At 39.2% G+C, this 26,266-nt stretch overlaps 2 protein-coding genes and 2 long non-coding RNA genes across 12 annotated transcripts in view; 2 read left to right on the forward strand and 2 right to left on the reverse strand.

The window, feature by feature from the left end:
* On the reverse strand, window positions 1-19,979 carry Imp (IGF-II mRNA-binding protein). Of its 4 annotated transcripts, XM_017067734.4 has the most exons (7): window positions 11,366-11,792; window positions 10,102-10,481; window positions 3,688-3,861; window positions 2,526-2,900; window positions 1,747-2,455; window positions 1,447-1,602; window positions 1-1,369 (listed from the first exon to the last, which is right to left on the reverse strand). In XM_017067734.4, the coding sequence occupies exons 2-7, from the start codon at window positions 10,194-10,196 to the stop codon at window positions 986-988; spliced, it is 1,893 nt and encodes a 630-aa protein (XP_016923223.2). In that variant the 5' UTR covers window positions 10,197-10,481; window positions 11,366-11,792; the 3' UTR covers window positions 1-985. The 4 variants fall into 4 exon arrangements, with proteins under 4 accessions (XP_016923223.2, XP_016923222.2, XP_016923225.2 ...); XM_017067733.4 differs by lacking the exons at window positions 10,102-10,481; window positions 11,366-11,792 and adding an exon at window positions 19,753-19,979; XM_017067736.4 differs by lacking the exon at window positions 3,688-3,861 and having other exon boundaries at window positions 11,366-11,788.
* up (Troponin T, skeletal muscle) overlaps window positions 1-26,266 on the forward strand; it is a 324,715-nt gene that overhangs the window by 280,163 nt on the left and 18,286 nt on the right. The gene's annotated exons all lie outside the window — the stretch shown is intronic.
* Window positions 12,447-26,266, forward strand: part of LOC118878411 (uncharacterized) — a 20,420-nt gene continuing 6,600 nt past the window's right edge. The window contains exons 1-2 of one of the 2 annotated variants that reach the window (XR_005014970.3): window positions 12,447-12,758; window positions 13,157-13,795. This is a non-coding gene — a long non-coding RNA (uncharacterized lncRNA). The remainder of the gene's footprint in view (window positions 12,759-13,156; window positions 13,796-26,266) is intronic. The other variant, XR_005014971.3, reaches the window with a different exon arrangement.
* The window catches only part of LOC136117286 (uncharacterized), an 11,172-nt gene continuing 5,165 nt past the window's right edge, over window positions 20,260-26,266 (reverse strand). For 3 of the 5 annotated variants that reach the window (XR_011604603.1, XR_011604602.1, XR_011604604.1), the window contains one exon: window positions 20,260-20,613. This is a non-coding gene — a long non-coding RNA (uncharacterized lncRNA). The other 2 variants (XR_010654754.2, XR_010654752.2) reach the window with 2 other exon arrangements.

Raw genomic sequence — 26,266 nt, forward strand, 5'->3', positions numbered from 1 at the left:
AAAAAAAATAATTAAAAATAAACGTTTTATAGTTAAATATATTTAAAAAAAATATAACGCATACACTACTAAAGTTTCCATCTTTATCCTTTAATTCCTTTCTTGCATTCAAATTTGTGGGTTGTTAGTTTTTTTTTTTGGGGGTTTTCTCATTAGTTACTTTGACTCTTTGTGTTGTTGCTGTTGTTGTCGTCGAAAATATTGTTTACTTTTAAAAAAATTAATAATAGTTCAAGATGTACTAGTGGTGTACTGCCTTGAAAAAGAAAAACTGTTTGGGCGGTGTCGTATTCTCAGCCGACACAAAAGTTAACACCTAACAGAACACAACAACAACACAAAGTTTGGGCTGGGTGTTTTTAGTGGTTTTTTTTTTTGTTTTTTGTTGTGTTTAGTGGTGGTTTGGATGTGAACGATATAGCGCTTTCTATTTTAACGTTTTCTCTTTATTTCTTAGTATGCAAATGAAGAATGTTGTTATGGTTATTCTTGCTGTTTTGATGTTCTTCTGTTATAGTTGCAATACACTGTTTATGAACTAGTAGAGCTTCTTCAAGCGGCTCACTTTTTGATGTAGTTGTTTTCCCCCTATTTATTTTATTATATGTATATATGATGATTTTGTTTATGTTACTGCTCCAGGTTGTTTGCTTACTTTTGCCGTCGCCTGTGCCAGCACAAAGGTGGCGCCTACGGTTAGCTTGTAATTATAGGGTTGTAAATTTTGGGTGGTTCCTGTTGTTGTGGTGGTTGTTGTTGTTGGGTTAAATGGGGGATTGAAGATTGTGTTGTGGGTGTGTTGTGGAGGTAGTATCAACAGTAGAAAACCCTGCCTTGGCTATTGTTGGCGCTGTCGCTGCTGCAGTTGTTGTTGATGTCGCTGTTGCTGTTGCTGCCGCTGTTGTTGCTGCTGCTGTTGCTGCTACTGTTGCGAATGTTGCTGCTGCGGCGCCGGCTCTCCTTCATCGGTGATTCATTCTCCTCCTTACTGCTGTGAGCTCGCCAGCTGCTGCTGCTGCTGGGCTGCGGCTGCAGAAGCATTGCCAGGTGGCGGCGATGGCTGCTGCTGCTGTTGCTGCTGCAACTGATGTGAGGTCGCTGCCGTCGACGCCTGCTGCTGCTGATGGTGTGCAGGCGGCGTCGACGATGACGACGCCGACGACACGGGCTGATGATGCAATTGCGGCGGCAGCGCCTGCTGTTGCGATGGTGACTGTGGCTGCTGCTGCTGCTGCTGGGACCCGCTGCTCGCAGCTCCGGCTAGGCTCTGTTGCTGTTGTTGCAATTGTTCTTTGGCAGCTTTCTGTTTTTTGGTTATTGGCGGCGGATTTGTGGACAGCATCATGGCACGGATGCGTCGCTGTGCAGACTGAAATGGAAGCAATCGAGGTATTATTAGTTCAATTGTAATGACAAGTATGCAGCAGCCCCCTTGTAAACACTCACCTGTACACTGTAGAAAGGTCCAATGATGTGCACTGGTGTCTCCTCATCTCCGCCGGATGGCGGTGCCAAAGCATGCTCTGGCAACTTGATCACACTGCCCGTTACGCGCTGCAATTCGCGCACATTCTGGCCACCCTTGCCAATAATGCGGCCCACCTAAGTTTATGGCGATAAATTTGGATAGGTTATTATTAAGCTTTGGTTGGAGAGCAAGTTGAGGTACTAAAGATCCTATTAACCATTCAGTTAGTCTTGTAAGTTGTTATATTTTTTGGCAGAGTATATATAATCATAATTTACCTGCGAGCTGGCCACAAGCAACTCAACCGTGAGGCGCACATCGTCCGTGCCACACATAAAGCCCTCCTCGCGCATCTTCTCGAAGATCATATACTGCGCCTTCCACTGACCCTCCGGTGTGCCAACAATCGTCACCTTGCGCTCCGTTTGTTGGTCCAGCGGCTTGTCGGCATCGAGGGGGGCAATTTTGAGGGATGCATTCGAGAAGCGCATTATGCTACGGATGTGCGAGCCCTTGGTGCCAATAATGGCGCCGACAGCATTGTTCGGTATATAGAGATAGGTGGTCTCCTGCAGATCATTGGGGAACACCGGTGGCACCACACTGGCCGGGGTCTTGGACATGGCAAAGCTTTGACACGAGGGGAACGGCATGCTCGTATTGAAGACCATGCCGTTGCCCGGTGTCGACATCATTGCCATGGGATGGAGACCGGGGAACATGAGGCTCTGTGGCGCCATCGCCTGCAGATCGTTCTCGTAGCTCTGGCGCAGTTTGGTGCTAATTTGATTCTCAGCACGCGACATGTTCTCAATCAATCCCTTGACGGTGATGATGCGCTCCAAATTGAAGCTGTTGATGTCGTTGATCGAACTGACGGTGATCTTCGTATCGGTGTCCTGCATGATCCGTTTAATGGTATTGCCCGACTTGCCAATGATCCGACCAATCAAATTGTTGTGGGCGAGTATTTTAAGGCAAATTTCCCTGTAAATGAAGGTTGTTTTATATATTAGATGGTTGAAATACAGAGAAAGCTATGTATGTAGAAACCTACCCCTTATTCGTGGAGAGGGCCTCTTGTTGCATCACTTCCAAAATGCGCTTGCAGGCATTGGTGCAATTCTCCGGATTGCCATAGATCGTGATCGATTTCTCCAGCGATCCAACGTTCTCCTTGCGATGGACATCGACGCGAGCACGGCTCTGTTGTGTGATCGTCCTGATGGTGCTGCCCTGGCGGCCAATGATGGCGCCCACCATCTCGCTCTGCACAAGGATGCGCAGCGGGAAGTCCGCCTGGCGTCCGGGACCGGGCATTCCCGGATACGGATTGCGCTGGTTGCGCTGGCTGCGCCGCTGGTTCTTGTCCAGCTGCTCGGCATGCAGCTTGCTGCCCTCGAACTCGACACCGTTCAGACCACCAGCAGCTCTGTGTGGGAGAGGGAATGGTTGTAGAGGAATTATTGATTAGTCAAGTGCTTGATTCCAGACCGCAAACATTCAGCTGCAATGACGGACAGTTCTCTAGAAAATCAGCTAATATCCCAGCTAGTTTTTGCTTGCCAGGCAAGCCAAATGTTTTTTCAATTTTATATAATTTTGCGGAACCCATTGGGAGAACTTTTTGCAAATCTGCATCTTTAAACATTTGGCCAGCGATCCAATTTAAAGGTATTCATGGAAATGGAATTAAATCCCCAAAGTTTAGTATACAGAAATTGAAGTTATAAGAACTTGAAACCTTTCATGTTGCTTCACATTCATACATTTAGATTCTATAGAATTCGTAATAAACATGTTAATAATTGATATTTTATAATAAAGTTTAACAATTTACATAGTTTTTTATGTATATTGATATATCTTTATTAAGTAAATATATATTTGATTCCTTTGTTTTTAAGATCATATTTCCTATTTAAAATTTAAGAGAAACAAAGCCAATTTAGCCATCTGGGTGATTTGGAATAAGTAATAAATTTGGGAAAAGGGTTAGGTAAGCCACACACAAACGCATTCTACACAAACTCCAAATATAAAGCCCCCCAATTTGCATCCCCTCGTCCAATATAAAGATATATAACTAATTCTTTCCACGCCTAACACTAGAAATCAATGGTTCTACATGAGATCTGGTGCTAGGCTGAAAAAATAAACCCTTAGAGAGCTTTCGAATTAGATGAATAGTTTTAAAATGAGTAGTTTTGGGTATATACCTTTGCGCCTGCTCAGGATTTTCGAATGTTATATGTACTGTTTGAGTATTTTGATCCTTACTAGAAATAGCCTCACACTGTTTGACGATGCCATAGGGCTTCAGTAGCGGTTCGATGTCTTCGAAACGTGTTTGCATCGGTATGCCGCTTATTAAGATTTTTGATGTCGTAACACTGTGAAGAAAATAGCGTAAAAACACACAAGAACAAGAAAAACAAACAAACACAAAAGAAACAAAAATAGTAGTAGTAGTTTGTAGTACAAGTAGAAGTGGTAGTGGTAGTTGTTGTTGTTGTTGTTGTTGCAGTAGTGGTAATGATAGTAGTCCAAAAACAAGTGGGACGGAAGTGGGTGAGCGGGGGGAAATGGGGGAAAATGAATTAGATAAGAAAATATATGCCAATAAAAGAAAAGTTAGTAAGTAGTAGTAGTAGTAGTAGTTGTAAAGAGAAAGCAGTCGTTTAAAGAGAGTGCTGTCGAGAAGCTAGGAAAGAAGTGTTGCCAGAGTTTTAGCGAAAAGGTTCAACAGATCTCTAAAATTAGTCAATCCTTAAAAAAAAAAATCCCAAACTCTCGTAGGATTTCAAAAACAAATAGTACAAGATAAAGAGTTAGCAATTCGTCTAGAGCGTCCAGGCCTGATTATCAAATTTATATTTTACAGAATAGTTTCATAATTTGGTGTCTTTAAACTATATTGTAGTTTTTCCCCCAGATCCCGACAGCACTGAGAGAATACAGATAAAGATAAACACAAGGACAGAGCGAAATCAAGCGAACTAGCATCTAAAGAGCGATTTGAGCGAGCGAGCGTGACAATACAAATTATTTGGGTTCGGTTTTATAAATACGAAATATCATTTTTGGGGTGGCGGTAGGGATTGAGTTGGGGATGCAAAACTCAAAAAGTAATAGAGATGCGGGTGTAGGGGATGTGTGCAAATGTAACATTCAAATCCCAAGCAATGCCACACAAAGAGCGGAATTATGAAAGTGAGGGCGTAAAATTTGAAAAAAAGACTATTGATGGTAGATACAAACCAATAACGATACTCCTACCCCCAAAATTTATCAAAATCTTTTAAGCTGCTTTAGACTTTACTGCGATTACTTTCCAACGAATTCCTTTTCAAGACTTCTACATTCTTGAAACTCAATTTGTTCTTAATAAAAGTAAAGTGCATAAATTCTATAAACGGACGTTTTTTATTCCCATGTAAATCAAAACCCAAAAATAGTTTCGAACAGTGTTTCAAAAATATTCGATTTTAAAAATCTCCGTACCGAACCAATTAAATTTTATTTCGATTTTGTGGAAAAGACCAAGTTTCGAGTTTGTAAACATCCTGCTGCCTGGACGGCATTGCAATAATAATGAGAAAGAGCAGCAGCAAAAGAGCAAGAAAAGATCAAGCATCTTTTTTACACAGAAAAAAATTACAATAATATATATAATTTTAAATATTAATATATATTTTCGACAAGCAGTATAAGCAATGGAAATATTTTTAAAATGAAAAATATTTTTTTATTTATATTTATTACATTTTAATATTTACCAGCGGTAGTAATTTGACCCTTTTCTTTTTTTTTTAATCAAAATTAAATTAGTCATTTAAGCAGTATGTTTGCATTATGAACAATACAATTAATTATTTTGCCTCGGCATTTCGACTTGATTATTTGTAGAATTTACTTTGTGTGTAACAATGTTGCTGCTGTTTGTTGTTGATCTTCGAAGAGACCAAAAAAAAGAGTAGCATAAAAATAAGAACGAGAGAAGACGACGGCGAAGGCAAACGCAAACGACGCCTGGAATGTTGCACATTTAATATCGTGTTTATTTTTCTTGGAAGTAATTTCACTCCCGTCGCCACCAAGCTAACAAAAAAAAAAAAAAAAAATGTAACAACAACAACAAGGCAAGAAAGCCCCAAAAAGGAGAGAAGAGGAGAGACATGGGACGAGAAGAAATGAAAAAAAAGGAGACGACGCGTGGAGCTGGCTCATTTCGTTTCTTGTTTTCCTCTGTGTAATCTCGTTCGCTTTTGTGTGTTTGGCACTTTTCTTAATTAACAGTTTCAATTTTTTGGATTCTCACACACGTTCGTTATTCGTGGCTTAACTCCCTTTCATGAATGATCTTTAATTAGCTGTCAAAGCGCATGCGTGAATGTCAAACTATGTACAGCTGTGTTCGAAAAAATAGTGCTATCAAAGCGTTATAAAAAAGGAACAAATTTTTTAAAAATTTATAATATTAAACCTTTTTTAACCTGTTACCGACTGCGCTAAAAATAATAGTACTAGATTTAACAGTATCAACTTAGAGGTAGAGTTCTAAAATAATATAAAGAAATATTTTTCAATTTTGTTCCAAATCCTTATCCGTTTTAAGTAACTGTAAAATACGACTGGAAGAAAAAGAAGTGAGAGAGCGCGAGAGAAAGATCGACTCATTCGCATTCCGACATTCCGATTCCATTTGCCATTCACAGACCACCCTCCGCTTTTTTTTTTGTTTTGCTATTTTCTCCACTTTGCACTCCCGCTTTGACCGGTTTTTATTTTTTTTTTATTCGCTTATGCCAGCACATTTCTCAAGCGATTTCTCGGGCTGTGGCGCTTTTCCAGGAACCACAGGCAAAACGTGGAACAAATTCTGCCACCGTTTGCTATTTTCCCCCCGTCTGTCACTCTTCTTCTTGTTGTTGCGCTGAAAATCTTGGATTCGCTGGAATTCGATATATTACCCATTCCATCACATTCCCCAGTGGCTGTCAAACTGTGTCGGCTAACTGTAATTGCTAAGCGCATGCGTCACATCTGCGCTTGTTGTTTGTTGTTGTTCTTTTCGATGCAAATGACAAGTTGCAGTTCGTTGACGTTGCGTTATGTTGTTGTTGTTTTGCGTGGCTGCGTCTAGTACACCGGCTGCATCCAATGAGAGAGGAGAGCGCATCGTTTTCTCTCACTCTCTCTCTCTCTTTGCTGCCCTGCTCTCTTTGCTATCCCTGTCTTGCTCACAGTCATTAAGCACTAGTCTGTGCAACAATTTTTGTTGGCCTTTTGTTTTTGTTTTCATTTTACCAAGTGTATACTTATGTATATGTACATATGTATTTTATTGTTGTTGTTTTTTCCTGACATGTGACCGATTCTAAGCAAATGACCTCTGGCGCAATCACACAAACACGCACGCATACATTCGTATCCACTCGTCGCACCTGGAAAAGCTTTCTTGCCGTTTTTGTTATCAATGCGCAACCTTAATGCGATACAGTCGTGGGCAGAATAATAGGCAGTTTGCAAAGCAATAGTCACGTTTAGGTAATTAAAATAACAATTCAATAGTCCGGCAATATTGACTTTAAATTGAAATTTACCTTACAATATTTTATTTTGATAAAGTTTAATTCGAAATATAATAAGGATACGAAAAAGTATCTATTTACATACACGTACACAATTTGTATGAAATTAAAAACGAATAATTCGTTATTAAATGACTTCGTCAATTAATAAACAAAAAGAAAACTTTTAAGTAAAAGTAAAATGTACTATTATGTTGACCCCTGCTGTATCAAGTGCATACACTGGCAAATCCAATCAATAAACGACATACGGCGCCCTCGCGTATTTTTTGTTCTTTTTTTTTTGTTTTTAGCTTTTATCTCTCTTATAAAAAGGCGGCGCTCACTGCACTCACACTCAACACCAATACACACACACACACCCAGATGGAGATGCTTCTTTATCAGTGCACAATTGCATGGCGTTGGCGTCTGTGTGCGTCTTTCATCCTTCCTCTTTGTATTTCTTTCCTTCTTTTTGTATAATTTTTATGAATGAAAAAGTCGGAAATCTGCTGGTTGTTGTTTTTTCTTCTTGCATTGCAACGTTATTTTTGTCTCATGAATATACGAAATCTTCGTATTTACACTGCGCTGAATGACGCATGTGCCACAAACTCATACATACATATGTACATAAGTTTGTTACAAATGTACTTATGTATGTATGTGCGTTCTATTTCCATGGCACATTCCACAAGTTGCTGACAAACAAACAAACATACACACACACACACACAATCGACTAAGGTTAGTTTTCTCATTTGTTGCCTTTCCTTTAATTTCTGGTTTTTCTTGCATTTTATTTACCAAGCTTAACTAATCGCCCCTTTTCCAGCACTTCTTTGCAACGCCCATGGCAAAAAATTATAAAAAAAAATTAGCGAAGGAATTTGATTTGTCAACATATGGAAAAGAAAAACTTGTTTTTCAGTTTCCAGCTACAGAGAAAGATACAATTTTCTGATGTTATTTATGCAGAATTTTATTTTGTTACATAAACTATGCCACATAGAATACTTTTTAAATTGTTCTTTGAAATACCAATATAAATATATCAAAAATAATATTATTTACATATTAAAATTCTTCAACCTGTGGGTGGGACTTGAACTCGGACTTGTGTTACCACACTTAAAAAGTTTTTGCCCTGAATTGAAAAATATATTTTAAATTTTAGAAGAAATGTCTTTCATTTATTACTTATACTTTATTTAGTAGTACAAAATTGTTATATTTATTTTAAAAGGTCGCCATTGACTCAAAATTTCCAATATTCAGGGCAAATACTTTATTATTACATATGAACATGAAGCAACAGAAAATGTATTTCGATGTTACATTACTCATGAAAGGTTCTTTTTTTCGGTGTGAGGGGTGCTTTAGTCAGAGGAAGGGAGAAGAAGGAAAATGCAGAGAAAAAGGGGAGGGGAAAAGCACAACGCTTGCATTGTTGCTGGCTGGTTTGACCTAAATTGGTGTACGGTGGTGTGGGGACGCTTCCCATTGTCGCCCCGCCCCCCTCCCCACTGCACCCCCACGGTACGTGACAAATGCAACACCCACTGGGGAGCCTATCGCGAATCTGTCACCTTCAGTTTGTCGGGGGATCCACCAATGCAAACCGAATACAAGTGCGGCCACAAAAATAGCACTTCTCTTTTAAATTATATAACATGGTTTAGAAAATTATCACTGATTAGTAAGCAAAACATGCAATATTATTTAAATTCTTTTTTTTTAATTCAATAATAATCCTTCATAAGTTTACTTTAAGATTAAAGACCAAATAAATATTGTATGCATTGAAGGAATTTTTACAACAGAGAATTATTATATATTTATATATTTTTTTTTAAGTAATCATAAGCTAAAATGTAATCAGTCATTTTTTCCAAAGTCAAATGACTGATTTACCAAAAGCCCCCAAAGTCACGTTTTTGATATCTTTTGGTGCTACAATTTCAAACGCAATTGTGTGCATATACAATACATACAATGTATCTATGACAAATTTGTTCTATTTTCCTCTCCATGGGGTACAATTGCTTTTTATTTCGTTGTTTGTTCGTTTGTTATTTTGTTGCTGCTTTGGCGATTATCATCATCATGCAAAACGTAAACAAAATGGCGAACAAGGGTGGTCGTCGCAGGAAGGAGTAGGGGTACACCACGGAGGCTGGTTGGCTGAGAGTCCGCATCCGTATGCAACAGGGGGCGTGGCACTGCCACATGCATTGTGCATATGCCATCCATTTTGCAAAAAATAAACAGAAACAAATAAAGTGGAGTTGATCTTCTTAAAATGGGAGAACAGAAGAAGAAACTCATAAATTGAGATTTTCATTTTTACTTTTAAAGTACATATGTTCCCTAACTTGTTTAAAGAACTTTAACATTTTTCTCCTTAACCAATTTATATTGAAATCCTTAGTATGACATCTCTAGCCTTTATCTTATCATTTAGCTTTATTTTCATATTTTTACCCTATATTGGCTTACAGTTGAGCTGTAATAACTCGAAACATCTGCCGCCAAAACCAATAAATAAAAAACTATATACTTTTGCAAATATGATATATATATCGATTAGCCATCTAATGTTTTTGATACCCATACCGATTGCATTAAAAGTTAAGCCAAGAAATGCAGAATCATAGTGCTTTCTTCCAGTTCCAATTGGATCAGTAAATAAAGAGAGAAAATCTCGATAGTTGTGCGAGTGTGTGTGTGCCAGATAAATCCAGATTTACAGAGATTTTGGAATCCATTCAGGTGGAGGGGGAAAGGCGGGAAATGGGATTGGTCGTGGTCTTATAAATGTGGTCTAAATACCCAACATATGACTTTGATTTGATGTACATAATTCGCACCTTTTGCTAGCATGATTGAAATTGAATTCTACATAGGTACATATGTATGTATGTGTATGGCTTACATGTGCTTACAGTGGGTCAAACATTTAGTGTTTGAGCCAATAAAATAAATATTTTTGTATGTAATGCAAGGAGAGGGGGATTGTTTTTTGGGGGGAGGTAAGGGCTCACACATATAACTCACCGATCCAAATACCGTATAAACGATTTTTGTTGATAAAAGTTGTTGTTGCTTATGTTGTTGTTGTTGAGTCTGCTGCTATTGTTGTTGCTGTGCATTTTGTATTTGCTTCTTTTTGTGTGTTCTTTTATTTGCGCTAGCCGACTGTTGTTGCTGTGACTTTTGTCTTTGCAAAACTTTTCTCTTATCTCTAATAAGGCGTTCTCTCTCCCTCGCTCTCTCTCTATTTAAGTGTGTTTTCCCCACTTCCTTCCACGCACTCGCTTCTTCTAACCGATCACACACTTTGGCATTGGTTTTTTTCTGATTGTTTCTTTTTTGTTTTATTTTGCCTTCCTATGAACTTGTTCGATTTTGTCTATTTCACAATTCGCAAAAAAAAACTAAGGCAAAGCAGAAGAAGAAGAAGAGAACATTTATGACAAATATATCACGCACACACACACACACGCTTACAGAGAGAAAGAGTGGGGGAAGTGAAGATGGAGAATGTTTCTCTCACTCTCACTCTCTGCTCTCCTCCGACTCCTGCTGCTCCTCCTCCTCCTCCCACCATCTTCCGTCTCACTTTCCCGATCCACGCGCTCACTTGTTAATCACACAAAAAACTGTGTAGAAGTAGGGGCAACAAAAAAAATTGCTTTTGCTGATATGATTTTGGTGTATCTCTTTCGGTTCTCCTTCTCCTCGTCACTTTTTTTCTTTTGGTCATGCGTATGGGCTTTAATTCGCCGTTGGACTGTGATTTTTTTCTGGATGCGCTGGCGTGTTCTTTTTTTTTTTTGTATTATTTCCCCCCCTCTCTATTCCAATGACTCACACGCACACACATGCATGGATAGAATGCAGCGCAGTCGATCTCGCTGGCTGCCTATCGATACTTATCGGTGAACCGTTATGTTTTTCCACTGGAAAAAACGTGTTTGGCTAATTAGCGGCCAGCATAGCAGGGTTGCCAACTGTTGCGTTTAGCGAGTTAGTGGGAAGTAGGTCAGTTTATCTAAATTGATTTTTATTGTTGCCTCTCGCACACACACACATTTTCCAGGGCGAATGAGTAGAAGACGAAGGAGAAAAAGACCGAGAAGAAAAGCCGGCCCAAGAATTTTGTTTTTTCTCTGTGTCTGTGTGTGCAAAAAGATAAACTGTTGTAAGAAACAAAAAAAAAAAAGGAAAACTGCACAAAAAACTACGAAACAGAGGAGGCAGCAGGGCGTGGAAAAAAATCGAGACACCTTCTATTTTCGTTTCTTCTTCACACACTCACTGTTGTTTTTTTTTTCTTAGCTTTTTCTGGTGTTTAAATGCCAAATTCGTATGGGCAAAAAAAAAGAAGCGCAGCAAAATGCAAGGCGCTAGTTTTTTGCAACTTTTTCAATTTTCGCGTTTTATTTCGCACTGAAGAACGAGGTGTGCAAGGCGTAGGATGAAATAATAAAAACAACTGCTGGCCAAGGCAAACGCACACTCACAAACACACGCGCGCTCCTATAATATTTTATAATTTTTGCCGTTTCAGTTTTTGATTTGTGAAATTAGCCGTGTTGTTGCTGTTGCTTTAGTTGTTGCTCTTTTGTCGCTAATGTTGTGGTTGTTGTTGTTGTTGTGCAACTACGCCGCGCGTATTTCCGAAAAAGACGACCGCAAAATGCAGAGAGTATTTAAATACTGAGCTCAGCCAAAGGCGAACCGAACGGGAATGCGAAAATGTGAATGTGGACAAAAAAAAGTTTAAAAAAAATATAAGCGAAGAGAGTAGGAGAGTAGCCGACAAGTGAGTGAGCGAGCGAGCGAGAGAGCTGCCGAGCTCCAATAAGAATAACTTCGGGTTTTGTTTTCGACCGTATGTGGTGTTGTGGTGTGAGTGCTTGCGAAAAGAAGACGGCAGAAGTAGGAGAAGGAGAAATGACCACGTTAAGCGGTTACGTTATATGGCGTTGCCAGACGGTCGCGGTTCAAAGTAAACATAATTAAGTGCTGTATTTAACGGTTTTCAGTCCAGTGATCTTGTAAAAAAGTGTATCAAACAAACTTATGTTTAGAACATTTTATTATATTTTGTTAATAATGGGAAAACTAGTATTACATTTTGTAATGACTTTCCAAAAGCAAGTGATCATTTTATATTGTTGCAATAATTGTTATTAAACTGCAACTGTATTATATTATTCTTTAAAGGATTTTAATAAAATGTAGAACAAAAGCTACAGTTTTTTTACTAGCTAATTTATTTATCTAGACTTTCTTAGTATTTATATTTATGATACTCATCTAATTTCCAATTAGAAATTAAGTTGTAATACTTTTATTGGCGGCTATCAATGATATTATTTCTTGTACCTATCCCTAAATTCAAATTTTTTGCAGCCAAGTGTGACTCTCTATCTCTCCCTCTCCCCTTTCCTTTGCTCTGACTAGCATAAATCTTTTTTGAAAAATATGTTTTGACCGCAAAACCGGCGGAATCAAGCGAAAGCAACGGTAAAAACAGTTGTAAACAGGCGGCAACAACCCGCTTTAAGTTAGTACAGAAATAAGGAGAGAAAAGTGAAGCGAATCGCTGATAGTGCGCAAACCCCAAAAACTCGATACAAACTCGCAGCCACAGCAGCGGTCATTTTTATAGCAGTGTCCCATTTGGGAATTACAAATATGATAAGGTACGTAAATAATTTAGTTACGTAATATTGTACATCAATTGGATGACGTATTGATTATGTATTATTTTATAGTGGCATTTAATTTGATATTCAAATATAAAAAATTTTATTCACTATGCAGAAAAAGTATAAGAAGTTTACATTGGGCAGCAAGAGGTATTGAACACAGGCTTGTAGGTGCAGGTGCTTTTCATTGTAGACATTTTCATATGCTATTCCACTTCTCATATTGAATTTAGTTCTTATTGGTTAGCAAATACTTAATTGAAATTATGTTTATAACCGATTTTACAACAAATTGGGTCATATATAATAGAACAAAAATAGACACTATTTTATTAATTTAGGTGAATCAGATTAACATAAGTAATTTTCTATCAATTTTCAAACAAAACTAGTTGGCTGGTCGCGACTGTGTGGACAGAAGAACATCGCGAAAGCTTTCGCCGAGCTTTGCTCGCGCCAAAGAAACCGAAACAAGCTTTTTTGGCAGCTGTCGACTTGAACGCGAATTGAATCGAAACGAATCGAATGGAAAGGCATGGAATCGGGAGTCGCAACCCCTAACCCATCGGTGAAATGCTTTCTTCACTCGCGGAAGGCACATATAAAACAAACAACGGGCTAGAGACAGGAAGAGGACCCGAAAAAGGGCGAAATATCGCGAACAGGACTCGAGGACCCAGGACCCTGTCAACTAATTTCGAGGTCCTACCTGCGTGTCGAACACGCCACGATCACGGGGATCTCGAAGATCAGCGGGAACACTCGACGACACGAAAAGGGTTGGTCGGTTCGCAACTGGCAGCTGGTGAAAAAAAGAAAAGACGCAAAGAAAGTGGTCCCAACAGGGGAAGAAAGTCCTGGAAAGGTAAAGGTGTCCTCCTGCCACGTGTACCGACCGGAACAACAACAGTTGCTATCCCATATCCCTAGAGCGGTGCCCGCAGGTCGATAACAATAGCCCAGGACAATAGCACATTCGGATCGCATTAGGATCGGGATACCTTTCATTTTCTTAAAACATATGTTTGAAGGTATGTACATATGTAATCTTAAATTCAAAATAGGTTTTGGCTGAATTTTCAAGGCTCTCAAGGCAAAAAGTGTTGCCGAACTAACAATAGGGATGTTTTTAAGGATTTACGAATATTTAAAAATAAGTTTAAGTAAGTTTTGTCCTATTCAAAATGCCCAAATCTTTAAATACTGAAGTCTTCTAAGGTTAAAGGTATTAATACCAATACTAATACATACAACATCTTATGTATGATATTTTTCAAGTTCAATTCAATACGGGTGATGCATCGATCTATAAAACGGTGGAATGAGAATTTCTCGCCCCATCTCCCTCGCTCCAATCTTGGCACCTCTTTCGCTCATTGTACCAAAAATCACACGAACGTGTGTTTTTGCCTCTTCCTTGGCTGTATTTTTTTCCATTTTCGGTTTTTTGGTTTTGGAAAACTAAGCCAGCAGTAACACGAATCTCCAGATCTTTCATACCTCGCTATTCTCTTCTCTCTCTCCGTTTAAGTCTGGCCCCTGCGCATGTGTGCGTTGTCGTTCGAATTCTTGGAAATTTCTAATGAACACAAACACAAAAAGGAGCGCACACAAAAATGTGGTAGAAAAAAGAAGAAGAGAAGAACAACAGAAACGAAACCAGCAAGAATTTGCCGCCAGAATGTGGGAAAGAGACGGAGGGAGGAAGATAGAGGCAGGAAGATGATTCGAAATTAGATGCAGCATAATCGATGTTCGATGAACGATAACTTGGCTAATCGGAGTGCAACGCTGTTAGATTCGCAAGGAAACTCAATGATAATGATTGATTTTTACATAAGGGGGAATTTTAAAACAATATAACCGAAAATACTTTATATTATTTGAGAGAAATCTCCAGATCGAATGAAGATTCTTTAAACATTTGGCAAAGAAAGGATTCCTAATCAGTCAATGAAAGTAATACTTCAAAAAGAAAGCAAAACGTAATGCCAAACTCAGAAAGAGATCCTCGAGGGCCCCTTAAACGTCTGTCAAATGCTTAACCTGGTTACAGCATCACCTTGAAATTAGGGCAGGCCAAGACTGTGCTTGTTTTGTACCTGACAACTCGCACACTTGGGCATTCTGGACTACCTGTCTACCTGGGGCAGGAGTACAAAACAAAAAATGTGCATCCTGTTTGCTGTCCGGAGCGATTTGCCAAAGTCGGTGTCCTTCTGCTCTTCCGCTGTGCAACAACTTCAACTTCCAGCAATCGCAGCTCGCAATTCGCAATTCCCGATTCACCGGCAGCGGAAATTTGGCGGGCTACGCCTTACCCGTCCTACCAAAAAAACCCCCCTTCTCCACACTACCCCATTCTCAACTATCCCCAAAAAAACAAACTCAATATGGGCCAGGGCATATTTTGTTTTTGGACAAATGTAGGTAAAGTGTACCAGCCTCTCCCCCGCCAATCCCTCAGTACTTGATTTCATTCATTTGATTCTATACAACGATGGTGCACTGAGCAAAATCTATTCCCAATTTGGGATCTTAACAATCTAAATATACGTTTTATGAATTGCTATCATAGGATTATATGCAAACAGCATTCATAACGTTCTAGTCTGTTTAGTATGATTATTTTCCAATAATTGATTATTACGAATTTAGGAGAAATACTTTTTTTTAACAAAAGTTTGTTTGGAATAAAATATTCTGAATGATATTTCGCATATAATTCGATGTGTAGTTATTATTCTAACGGATTCAAAACCACTTTCCCTCTAAATATAAATTTCAAAATGTAAAAACTGTAGTTTGTAGTTATTACTTTTACAATACTGTTATATATTTATATAATATATGTAGTATAAGATTATCGAAATGTGGAATGGAATACAGATTGATAACTATTGAAACCCCTTTGCAAATGAAAAACAGAAGTGGCTTAGGTATATATATTCAATTAATATCCTAACTAATCACTGTTCTATCGTTAATAATAGATTATATTTGTTTCGCTCAGTGCATAATCATCTCCATACATGTAGATGCATACACATAAACCTGGGCTCATGTGAATCGGGTTTTTGGCTTGATTTTTGCTGGCATTGTGAAGTGACGACAAAGGCGGGGGCGATTGGAATGAATGGAGCGCAATAAACCAAGGTCAGGCCCCGTTGTTCGATGAGAAGCAGCTGTTGCTCTAAGGCTTAGGATGCTAGATCGCATCCATCCAACCATCCATCCATCCATCCAATCAATCCAACCCCCAAATTTGTGCAAATGGAATACGGATCCCAGCCTCCTGTCGCTTTCCAAGGAGCTCTACTAATTTGACTGTCAATCAAAAGAGGCGAGTAGCAGAAAATCAGCAGGATCTAGAGGATCAGGCGGCGAAGGAAGCAGACTCCCTCTGCTGCTTGCTCCCTGCTCCCTGATAATCGATGGGAATCAAATTTGCTCCTGGCTTCCACAGAGTTCGCTTTCTTAAGGCTAAGTGGCAGAGGCAAAGATACAGATACACGCAGATATGCGGATATGCAGATACGCAGATTCAGATACAGATGGCAGATACAGAGGCAAAAGGGTTGCGATTAGGCGAAGCCAGCGGCCAAGTGGCAAAGGACAAATTGGCAAGCAGCTCCTCCCCATCCGCAAGTGAACAAACATTAGAAAAGAAGGGCAAAGCCTACTCTCGCATAATAATTAAAAATGTTTGAGCTCACTGCCAGCAAAAATGAGAGCGAGTTGGAAATATGAGAAACGTGTTTTTTAGCGCTGCGACTGACTAGAAAACCAAACCATCACGAGGGGCAAAAGCAAAAAAATTAAGAACAAAAAAATACACACAACAATAAAGCGGGAAGGAAAGCCCCTAAAAACTCAGCCAAAATCATATTTCCAGCAAAACGCCAACTCTCCTGAGAAACCTGATCATGAGATCACCAAGACACGCACACAGAGCCGAACAGCAAACATAAAACACTCAGGAACGACGAACCAACAGATTCCAGAGATGAGATCTCATCTCATCGCGATTGCCGGCGTTCTGGGTCAACCCTTCTTTCTAAGCAAAATCCCAAGACCAAGACACCACATATTAGAACCAAAGCAAGGCAAAGCACAGCAAAAGCAGCGAAAAAGCAAATCAAACCTGGCAAAAGATGTGCCTCCTGCGGCAGCGGCATGTTTCCTTTGGCGGATTAAACCAATTGCTACAGAAAAAGATTGTCGTTGTGTGCCTTTGCTGCTGTATTTTTTTTTTTTTTTTTAATATCTTTTCTTGTGAGATTCTTTCAGTTCTCTGGCCATGGATTTTTCTTATTATTATATCGTATTTTTGCCACCACTCTGCTGTTTTGTTTACTTTGCATTCCTGCAGGAAATTAGTTGGGATTGGGATTTTTTCTTAGTTTTTTTATTCGCCTACCGGCTTAGCAGTTGTTGCAACAAGCGGCTTAACACGCAACAAACTGTGTCGCAGCGGGAACTTGGATTCTGAGCTGGAAAAGAATCGCAATCCGCGTCTTAGGTTGCAACAGCAAGTTTGTGGGCGAGTTGGTAGAAGCATGAAAAATAATAATCTCTCTCATCCAATTCTTCTAAAAGGTTTATAGCATTCTAATACATCCTAGATCTTTTCTTTTTAGACGTTTAATATAAGTTTACTTTCATGAAAATCCTAATGAAACCCTAAGATCTTAAGATCTTAAATTGTTCGAATTTTAAATCATTCCTTATTATATTAATATTAAATTCTAAGTTCTGTCATGATGGAACTAAAAGTAGAATATATTTGGCAATCTTAGCACTATTTAAATAATATTTGTATGGACTGCATATTTAAAAGAAGTTTGAGTGTTTGCAGCCAAGGACTTAACAAGATGGTAGTTGAAATTATTTTTATATAAGGGAAATTTTATTCTTAGGAAGTTCTTTAAGCATCATGACTATCCTTCTATATCTAATAAAGTTTATTAGTGTCATAGATCTATAATTTTGCCCAGGTTCTAATATCTGTAACCTTTTGTATGTAATGGTTAGCAAACGCGAATTCTTTAGAAACGAGGTCCTTTTGGTCCCAAAAATTATTTGTTCAATTCTGTATGACACATGTCATACATATCATGTGATACATATCAGGTCTTATTATTTAGATCAATATTCATTCTACTGAATGTAACTTGTTCTATGTAATGGTTATCAAAGAAGCAACCGCGAATTCTTCAGAAACGAGGTCCTTTCAGTCCCAAAAATTAATTGTTCAATTCTGTATGACTTGTATCAGATCTTATTATTTTGTTTTATATTCATTTTACTATATGTAACTTTTTCTATGTAATGGTTATCAAAGAAGCAACCGCGAATTCTTCCGGAACGAGCCTTTTTTACCCAAAAATGAATTGTTCGAAGTTCATTTCCATATGATTTCCATCAGATCTTATTATTTAGTATAATATCATTGACTTTCAAAGATGAAAAGCTACAGCTTACTGAAAACACCTAGTAATTTATTTAGTTTGTCAATCACCAATTTTGTGGTGTGATATTTTATACTACTTTAATCCATTTAGGTCTTCCACTGGTAAACTTCTCAGCTACAGGCTGTTTGATCTTTTAGACGCTTCCCTTTTTATTAAAGCAACAAGAAACCAACAAGAAAAAAAAAGCTAATCTGTTAAGAGGTGCAACACAAACATTATCTTTGGCTCCCTGAGTTGGGTCGAACTTCGATCATTCGTTTGCCCAGTGGCTGTTATTGTTGTTGTCCTTCATTGATCTTTTTGCACCTCCCTTTGGCCAGGGAAGCGATCCTGCGAGGAGGATGCTAAGTGAGTTCCTCCCTCCTTAACCCTTTCTGGCTGTTATTGCCTGTTGCTCCTGTTCGGCGAGCAGCGTGCGGCAAGTATATCAATTCTGTCAGATCGGGGGTTGGCCGAGAAATCCTCGGGATCTGGGGAATAGGAGGATTGGAAGATCGTAGGATCGCAGGATCGAAGGCATAGAGGCTGAGGTTGAGGGGCTATGCTGCTTCCCGGGCCTTTTTTATGTGACAATGATGATGGTTTCGCCTACCCCAGCTTGTTCTAGGCCCGCTCAGTGTTTACTTACACCACTTGAGCTTGGCTCGAGGTGGGGAAGAACTTGACGAGGGTCGAGGGTGAGCAGGATCCTCCCTGAGAGCCATTTTTTTTTTGTTATATTTCTTTTTTTTTTATTTGTTGGTCCGGTGATATGCCCAATTTATCACAGGAAATTAGCTGCTATTTAGCAGCGTTGTATGTCCAAAAAAGGGGGGTGTTGCGAGGGGTTAGGGTTAGGAATTGGGTTTGAGTTTTGGGTGGCAAAGTAGGAGGGCCACCGTATGAGGGGCAAACTTCATGTTATTTGGCGTGATAATTTGTGCAATTGTGGATTGCCCAGAGCAGAGCCATCTCAGGTTTAGATTCAGATTCGGATTCAGATTCAGATTCCGATTCGGATTCAGATTCCTCAAAGAAAAAAGCCCGAGGCTCGCCCTTCCGGGTTTCCCATTACTTATGAGATCCTCAGATTTTTTTTCCTTTTTTTTTTTTTTGGCTAAAACCTTGGAGGGGCGCATCGAATCGCGGCCAAGGCGTAGCTAAAAACCATTTGGCGCCATTTTCAACCAGCCTATAGCCCTATATATAGGTATTTGCATAACTATTCCTAACTGATCTATTCTGATCTTATCTTGATCCTAAATCCAGGGGTAAGAGTATCGGATTTCGAGGTAGAAAGATGTTGATGGTGGGTGTTTGTGGCTAGGGAACCCGCACTAAAAAGCTAAAAAGCATCATACAACAAACTACAAAAGCTACATCAAGATCAATGAAAGATGGTAGGAATGTTTGTGGGTGTGGGGGGAATGTTTTCTGGTTGGGGGATATCAGTTCTGGATAGAGAGAAAGGCCTTGTGCGATCTGTTTTTCGGATCTGTTCTAAAAAGGGGTATAGTTTAATACGGGGTACATACCTTGAGGTGCCAGCACCTTCCAACTGCTGTCGATCCAGTGGCGGATCGAAGATCTGTTCACGATCCTCCTTTGAGAGTTCCAGGTCGGCGAATTGATCCAGTTCGGATGCCATTTTCGGTAGCTCTTTTCTTTTCTTTTTTTTTTTTGGTTGAGTAGTGTGCGTGCGTGTTTTTGAGGTTTACCTTCGGGTTTTGTTGAGTCAAGTCGGATTGGTTATATAATAATATATTATATTATATTATCTCGGGGTGGGAGTAGCTTAGGACTGCCTGAAACCGAAGTTTTGCTGCTCGAACACTTTAGAATTTGTAGGTGGCTTTCGAAAACGCGATTCGTAGCTTTCCGAAATCGATCTTTAATATTTAATATATGTTGTATTTTTTAGCTTGTCTTCTTTTTACTCCTGCTTCAACTCTTGTTCGTTTCGGATGTTACGTGTGGAATGATGACTTTTTGAATTTAGCGCGCTCAATTAAACGATTGACTCATGTCCTTGACGGATTTCCTTTGTTTTTTGGTAAATTTGATTTTTTTTTAATTTTTGCCGAGTCGAAACTTTTGCTGACCTCTGCTGAACCGGGAAAAAGCGTTTAGCAAGCGTTTGTCAGTGGATTTGTGTGTTTAAAGTCGCGTTTGCATTTCTTATTTTGATTTTTCACGGGTTTTGCAACTGTCTTTACGTTTTTTCGGGGCGTTCAATTTAAACTTTTTTAATTTTTTTAACTCGAAACTGTGCGTTGCGGTTTTTATACTCGTCCTTTTTGTGGGCTTCAAAAAAAGTTACATTAGTGGTTTTGTGGTTTTTTTTTTTTAATTTGTTGTTTGTTTTTGGTGTCAATTGGGCCAAAAAAAAGAGTTATCTGTGGAGAGAGAGACGGGGAAAATGCAATTAGTTATGGGGGGTCATTTCAAGCGGGAGGGGTAGAGATAGGGTTAAGGCTAACACGCCCACGCAAGGGTTAACATTAACAGCTGTTGCGCGATCGCCGGCCGGCAAAAGTCTGCTTTCTTTTTCGTTTCTCTTCTTTTTCGGTTATTTGCTTTCGTCATCAAGGCGGCGTGGGAGAGCCGCCAAGAGAATGAGAGGGGGGAGATAGAGAGAAAAAGAGAGCGAGCGAGGGGGCATTAGAAGTAAGTAGAAGAGATTTATGCGGGACAATGCGTGAGAGCAGCCAAAAAATAAATGTAAAGAGAGCGAGCTTTTTGTTTCGTCATGTTGACTTTGATCTTGGCTCTCGTGTGTGAGTGTATGTGTGTGCGTAAGTGTTGTTGTTGGCATTTTTTGGTTTTGTTTTTTTTTTTTGACTTTTTTTGTGGTGAATAAGTAGGCGAAGGAAAATAAACCATTTCGCATATGGCCCAAAAATTGCGGAAATTTCTGCCTGTCGTTTGTTTTGTTTCTTTTTGTCTTTTGGCTTACTTTTCATTTGTTGCTCTCTCTCTCTCTCTCTGTCGAATGTTGTTTGTTGTCTGCTGTTGATGTTTAAGAATTGTTGTTGTTTTATGTTTTTTTTTTTTTTTTTGAATTTTTGGTGTTTCTTTTTTCGCGCAGTGGAGAGTGGAGCTTTGCAGATGATGTCAGAGTGCCTTCAAAAAATATCAAAAAAAAATTGTGTTGTTTTTGTTGGTGCGCGGTTTTTTTTTTTTGGATTTTGTTTGTAATTTTGGGCCACACTTTTTGTTTTGTTGGGGCGGTAGTTAAAAATTGAAAATGTTATCAAGAAAAAAAAAGGGAAAAAAACGTATTACAATCTTTGTTGTTGTTGCTTAAAGCACGCATACACACACGCCTTTGCGCGCACACACACACACACACTAGCACAGGGGCAAAGGAAAAAAGCAAAGGCAAACGAATTAAAGTCAAAGTCAAAAAATATGCCACGAAAAAAGTAGCAGCAGCAGCAACAAAAAACACACAGAAACCCCCCACAAGACACCTCCCCCCCCAAGTTATTCACCACCCCCCCACTTTTTGGTTTTCGGTTTTTTCTTTTTTGGGATTTTCTCAGCAGCGAAGATAGTTTGTAACGGCGGATCCGTTAGCCGTTTCCGTTAACCGTGTATCCAAGAATCCGTGGCGCGAAAAAGGGGAAAATGAAAATGGCACGGCGGGCACAAAATAAACTAAGTGTAACACACAGAAAAAATTGATTCAAGGCTGCTGCTGCTGCTGTTGCTGTTGCTGTTGCTGATTTTGGTGTTTTTCGTTTTGGCTATTTTTTTTTTTTTTGGTTGGCTTTGTACAAAATTTCTTTCTGCTTTTCTTTCTTTTTTAATTTTTTTTGGGTATATTATTTGGGGCAGCCCGCGAGTCGCGACGCTGCGTTGCTTACAGTTAGGAGCGTTTTCAGACACTGAACTGAACTGCCGACCGAGCCACAGTTTCACTCGAAAATTCACATTTTTTTTCTCCGCTGCCGAAATTCCTAAACACAGATACGCCACACACACACTCACACACACAGCCGCTGGCTGTTAAAGCGGTGGGGAGAGCAGAGAGGAGAAGAGAAGCAATGGCAAAAGCAAACGGCAAAGGCAAAGGCAAAAGACGTAAGAAACCGCGTGCAAGAGTGTGCGTGCCGGATTGCCGAAAATTTTTCGGCGAGTGCTTTTCGAGTGAGTGTGTGTGTGTAAGTGTGAGATGAGTGTGAGAATGAGTATGCGAACGAGTGCGAGTGCGAGCGAGCCGGCGAGTGTTGAGTGAGTTCGGCGTCTTCTTCTTCTTCTTCTTGCCGCCCGTCGTTTTTCGGTGAGTGGCGCGGAAATTGATAAAAGCGGTAATTAAAGCTAACAATGAGACAGATGAAATCTAAAATGGAGGTTTAGTTCACTTCGGGTTATCAGAAAAGCTCCAAGGCAGATCCTGAGATATTTAGATACTATGTGTGATAAATGGAATCTCCAAGGACTCATCACTCAAAACATCTTGAAGACATTTTCCTCTATCATACATTTATGTTATCTACTTAAATAAGAATGTTTGTCATTTACTCCTATCGAAAATCTAACAAAGTTTTCATTCGAAACCCTAAAAATTGTATTAAACATCTTAAAGACATACTCTTTAAAAATCAATAAATAATAAACTTCGATTTCAATGACGAATAGGTTCCTTGTTCATTAAAACTACTAAGACTTTGAAAAAACAAAGAACCCAAAAACTTTTAGCTACATAACTTACTCGTATTTTATTACCAAATATACGATTCTTGACGAACTTTTTAATCTAATTACTTGACATTTATTTGAACTTTGTTTTATTGGAAGCTAAGCAATAAAGATAAATTTACATCATCAAAGTTAAGTTTGAGATAGAAAAGTTAGGAGTTGGAGGTTTGAAAACCTATTTCTGTTATTCCTAAAAGCGTAAGATTGATAGTTCTGACAAGTTTGAAGCTTTTAATTAGCTCATCTTAAGGAATTTCGAGTTATTGGTATGGAAAATTTAAGGAGTAAGATCTTACTTTTTTTTTTGGATAAGTCTTAAAGGTTTGTGTTTAAGGATGCTTGAGATAATTAAAATTCTTATAAAGTAAGCTTAAATGTTCTTAAAATAAATGTTCTATATCATTTTTATACAGTCTATCTTGTTTTTAGAATCGAGGTATTCGAATCACACAAAATTAATCCTTCAAGTTCAAGAAAAAGATTGGAATTACTATCTAATCCTAAAGAACACATTAATTTCTATATGATTAAGTGAGGAAGGTAAGAAGAATTCGTTAAAATTTGAGGATGCTTGAGGCATAAGGATTGTCCCTTTGATATCGAGTTGGGAAATCCTTGTTAGTTATAATGATAAGTATGGGTTGGGTTATTTAACAGGGAGCAATCCCTCAAGATTGGTTCCGATTTGAGATGTAAAAACTGGGTCGGCTGGCGGTTAAAGCTTGAGTGGAAGTTACTTTGCCTGGATACTGGATGTTCCAGCTATGGAAGTTGGACTGTATAGGGAATTCGAATTCCTGTCTCCACACTCTCCTCTCTGGCACTCTCCAAAAACTCACTCGAAAAAGTGGCTCAGAAAAGACGCGCGTGTGTTGCCCCCCCCTCCCCACCTTCGACTAAACCCAAACCCCCCCCCCCATCCTTAAAGGAGCATGTGCGAGCGAGAGGTACAATGCTCAGGACTGCTCTCTCTTACTCTGTCTGTCTTGCTCTCTCCTTTTTTTTTGGTATTGCTGCTGGCGTCGACGTCGACGCTGACTGCGCTGCTGGCGTTGCCAAAAAACGAGGCACACATGAATACACACACTCACGCATAGGAGAGGTGCCTGTGTGTGTGTGTGTGTGGCGATGACGACGGCGCTTAAGCTCTGGAAACTGAAAACCAAAAAGGAAGAAGGAAGCGGCAAAGGAAGTGAACTGCGAACACACAATAGCTGCTGCCGCTGCTGCTTCTGCTGCTCTGTATACCGGCGTTCTTGTTCTTGTTGTTGCTGCTTTTTTTCTTAGAAAAAAAAAGAAACGCAAAAAGCAGCCGAAAAATTGAAAAACGAATAGGATGCGGAGTGGGAGAGGGGGAAAGGACACTTAAAGCGAGTTTCGCATAGAATCCTAGTTGGGGGGGAAGGATGAGGGGGAAGAGAGAGGGGGGGGGGGGTGGTGGTGTTGGTGTTAGGTTAGTACAATGTCCTTGAGCTTGAGCCACAAGTTCAAGTCCAAAGCTGCGATTAGCGGTGAAAAGTTTAGTCTGGCAAAAGGAACTAAGGAACTAAGGAACTACTGAGAACTCACGTTCTCTAACCTTAAACAGACCAAAAAATATTTCAAAATGGAACCACTGATCACACTAACCATCTATTCCTATAATTTATTATGTTTTTCATTGATGATCCTCATTTATTTTCAAAATCTAGTTCAACCTCCAAAAGTGTTCCATCTCCAATAGTTGGAACCGCTAATCATGCTCATCTTGAAAAAAAAACATTGCTTACAAACTAACAATCATATAAATCCCTTGGTTTTGTTAGTTTATCATTTCCTTATAAATATAATAATAATTTAAAACATCCAATCACGTTCGTTTTCATAAGACTAGAATATTGTCAGTATCTATCTAGTATCTAGCATCTATAAGTAACACCCTTTGTGATTTGCGTCCATGTAATCTTTATTTATGATCCTTTCTCATGCTGTAAACTAGATTTACATAACATGACCTCATAAAATTTTCCATCTCCAAGTGCTGAAACCACTAATAACTTTTTAAATTCAAAGCTCATTGCTTACTTTTCAATCCTTAATGCTATATAAAGTACATTCATAATAGATCTTCCAAATTATTTTTAATGCTACAACTACATAAAACTGGTTCCAATTGTATAGTTTTGTTGTTTTTTGGATGTACATATATGATCAAATTCGTTCAAGCTGAAATTGTTCTTTGACTAATGGGATCCTCAAAACACGCTCGGCTAATATTTTATTTAATAGACCTATACTATCTATTTACTACCTTATCTTTAGCTGAATGAAACTACAAAAGCTTATGGGTTTTCGAAAGTGTAATCATTCAGGTAGTCTCCTAATTATTGTTCAGGTAAGACAACAAGAAATTCGGTATATTATTGACTATCAATTTAATATCTATTATTAGTTTTTAAAACAATAGTTTTAGAACCACAACGGAACCATAATAAATCCTTTTTTACCTGGCAATATCTTTCCGTTTCTTAAATACTAAATATCTCCTTTTTAAAATACCTAAAAGCAAAGATTGTTTTTGTTAAGTCTAAGAAACTGACTTCACTTAACATCATCGTCCACCACTCAACCTTTAAATTGACCAAACCCTAAGAGGATATTATTATCACACGCAGAGCGTTGAAATGCCTCAAGAAATCAAAAGAAATTCTCGGAATATTGCCTGCAACCAGCTTAAGTCGTGTCCTTTCGCGAAACCCCCGTCGCTGTCTTCAAGGATGCATTCAAATGGCGACAATAAAGAGGGGTTCTGGTGCTGTCGGCTCACTTGTTGCATGCAACAGTGCACTCTGACCCTCCGCAGCCCATACCCTCTGCATATACATATACATATATATCCCTGCACGCGTCGCAATCAAAACATAATCACAATCGAGAGGGTAGGGCAAAAGGGTTGAAGGACCCAAAAGGAATCGCGAAGGATGGGCGAGAACTGCAGCAATTGCAGTTCAGTTGTTTAAAGGTGACATTAATTGACGTTTAATAGGGCTCTACTCGTCGCAAGCGGGAGAAGGGTGCCGACTCAAGGGTGCGGTACATGGTACATGGTACATGGTTTAAATTAGTTCTACCCTTTGTGCCGATTTCGAATCCTTGCCCACACTCCTCCTCTTTTTTACCGACGCGACAAGCCAATTAGAGGTGGCGAGGCTTGTAAAGCTTTTTTTTTTATTTTTTTGTTGTCCTCACCGGCAATTTGCAACAAAAGTGCAACGGGGGCAAGGGTCTCGCATCCGCATTTCGCATCTCAGCACAACCACCACCAGCAACAACAACAACAACAACAACGAAGAAGCCCTCGAGGGG

The sequence above is a fragment of the Drosophila suzukii genome, chromosome X, assembly GCF_043229965.1.
Source record: "Drosophila suzukii chromosome X, CBGP_Dsuzu_IsoJpt1.0, whole genome shotgun sequence".
Lineage (NCBI taxonomy): Eukaryota > Metazoa > Arthropoda > Insecta > Diptera > Drosophilidae > Drosophila > Drosophila suzukii.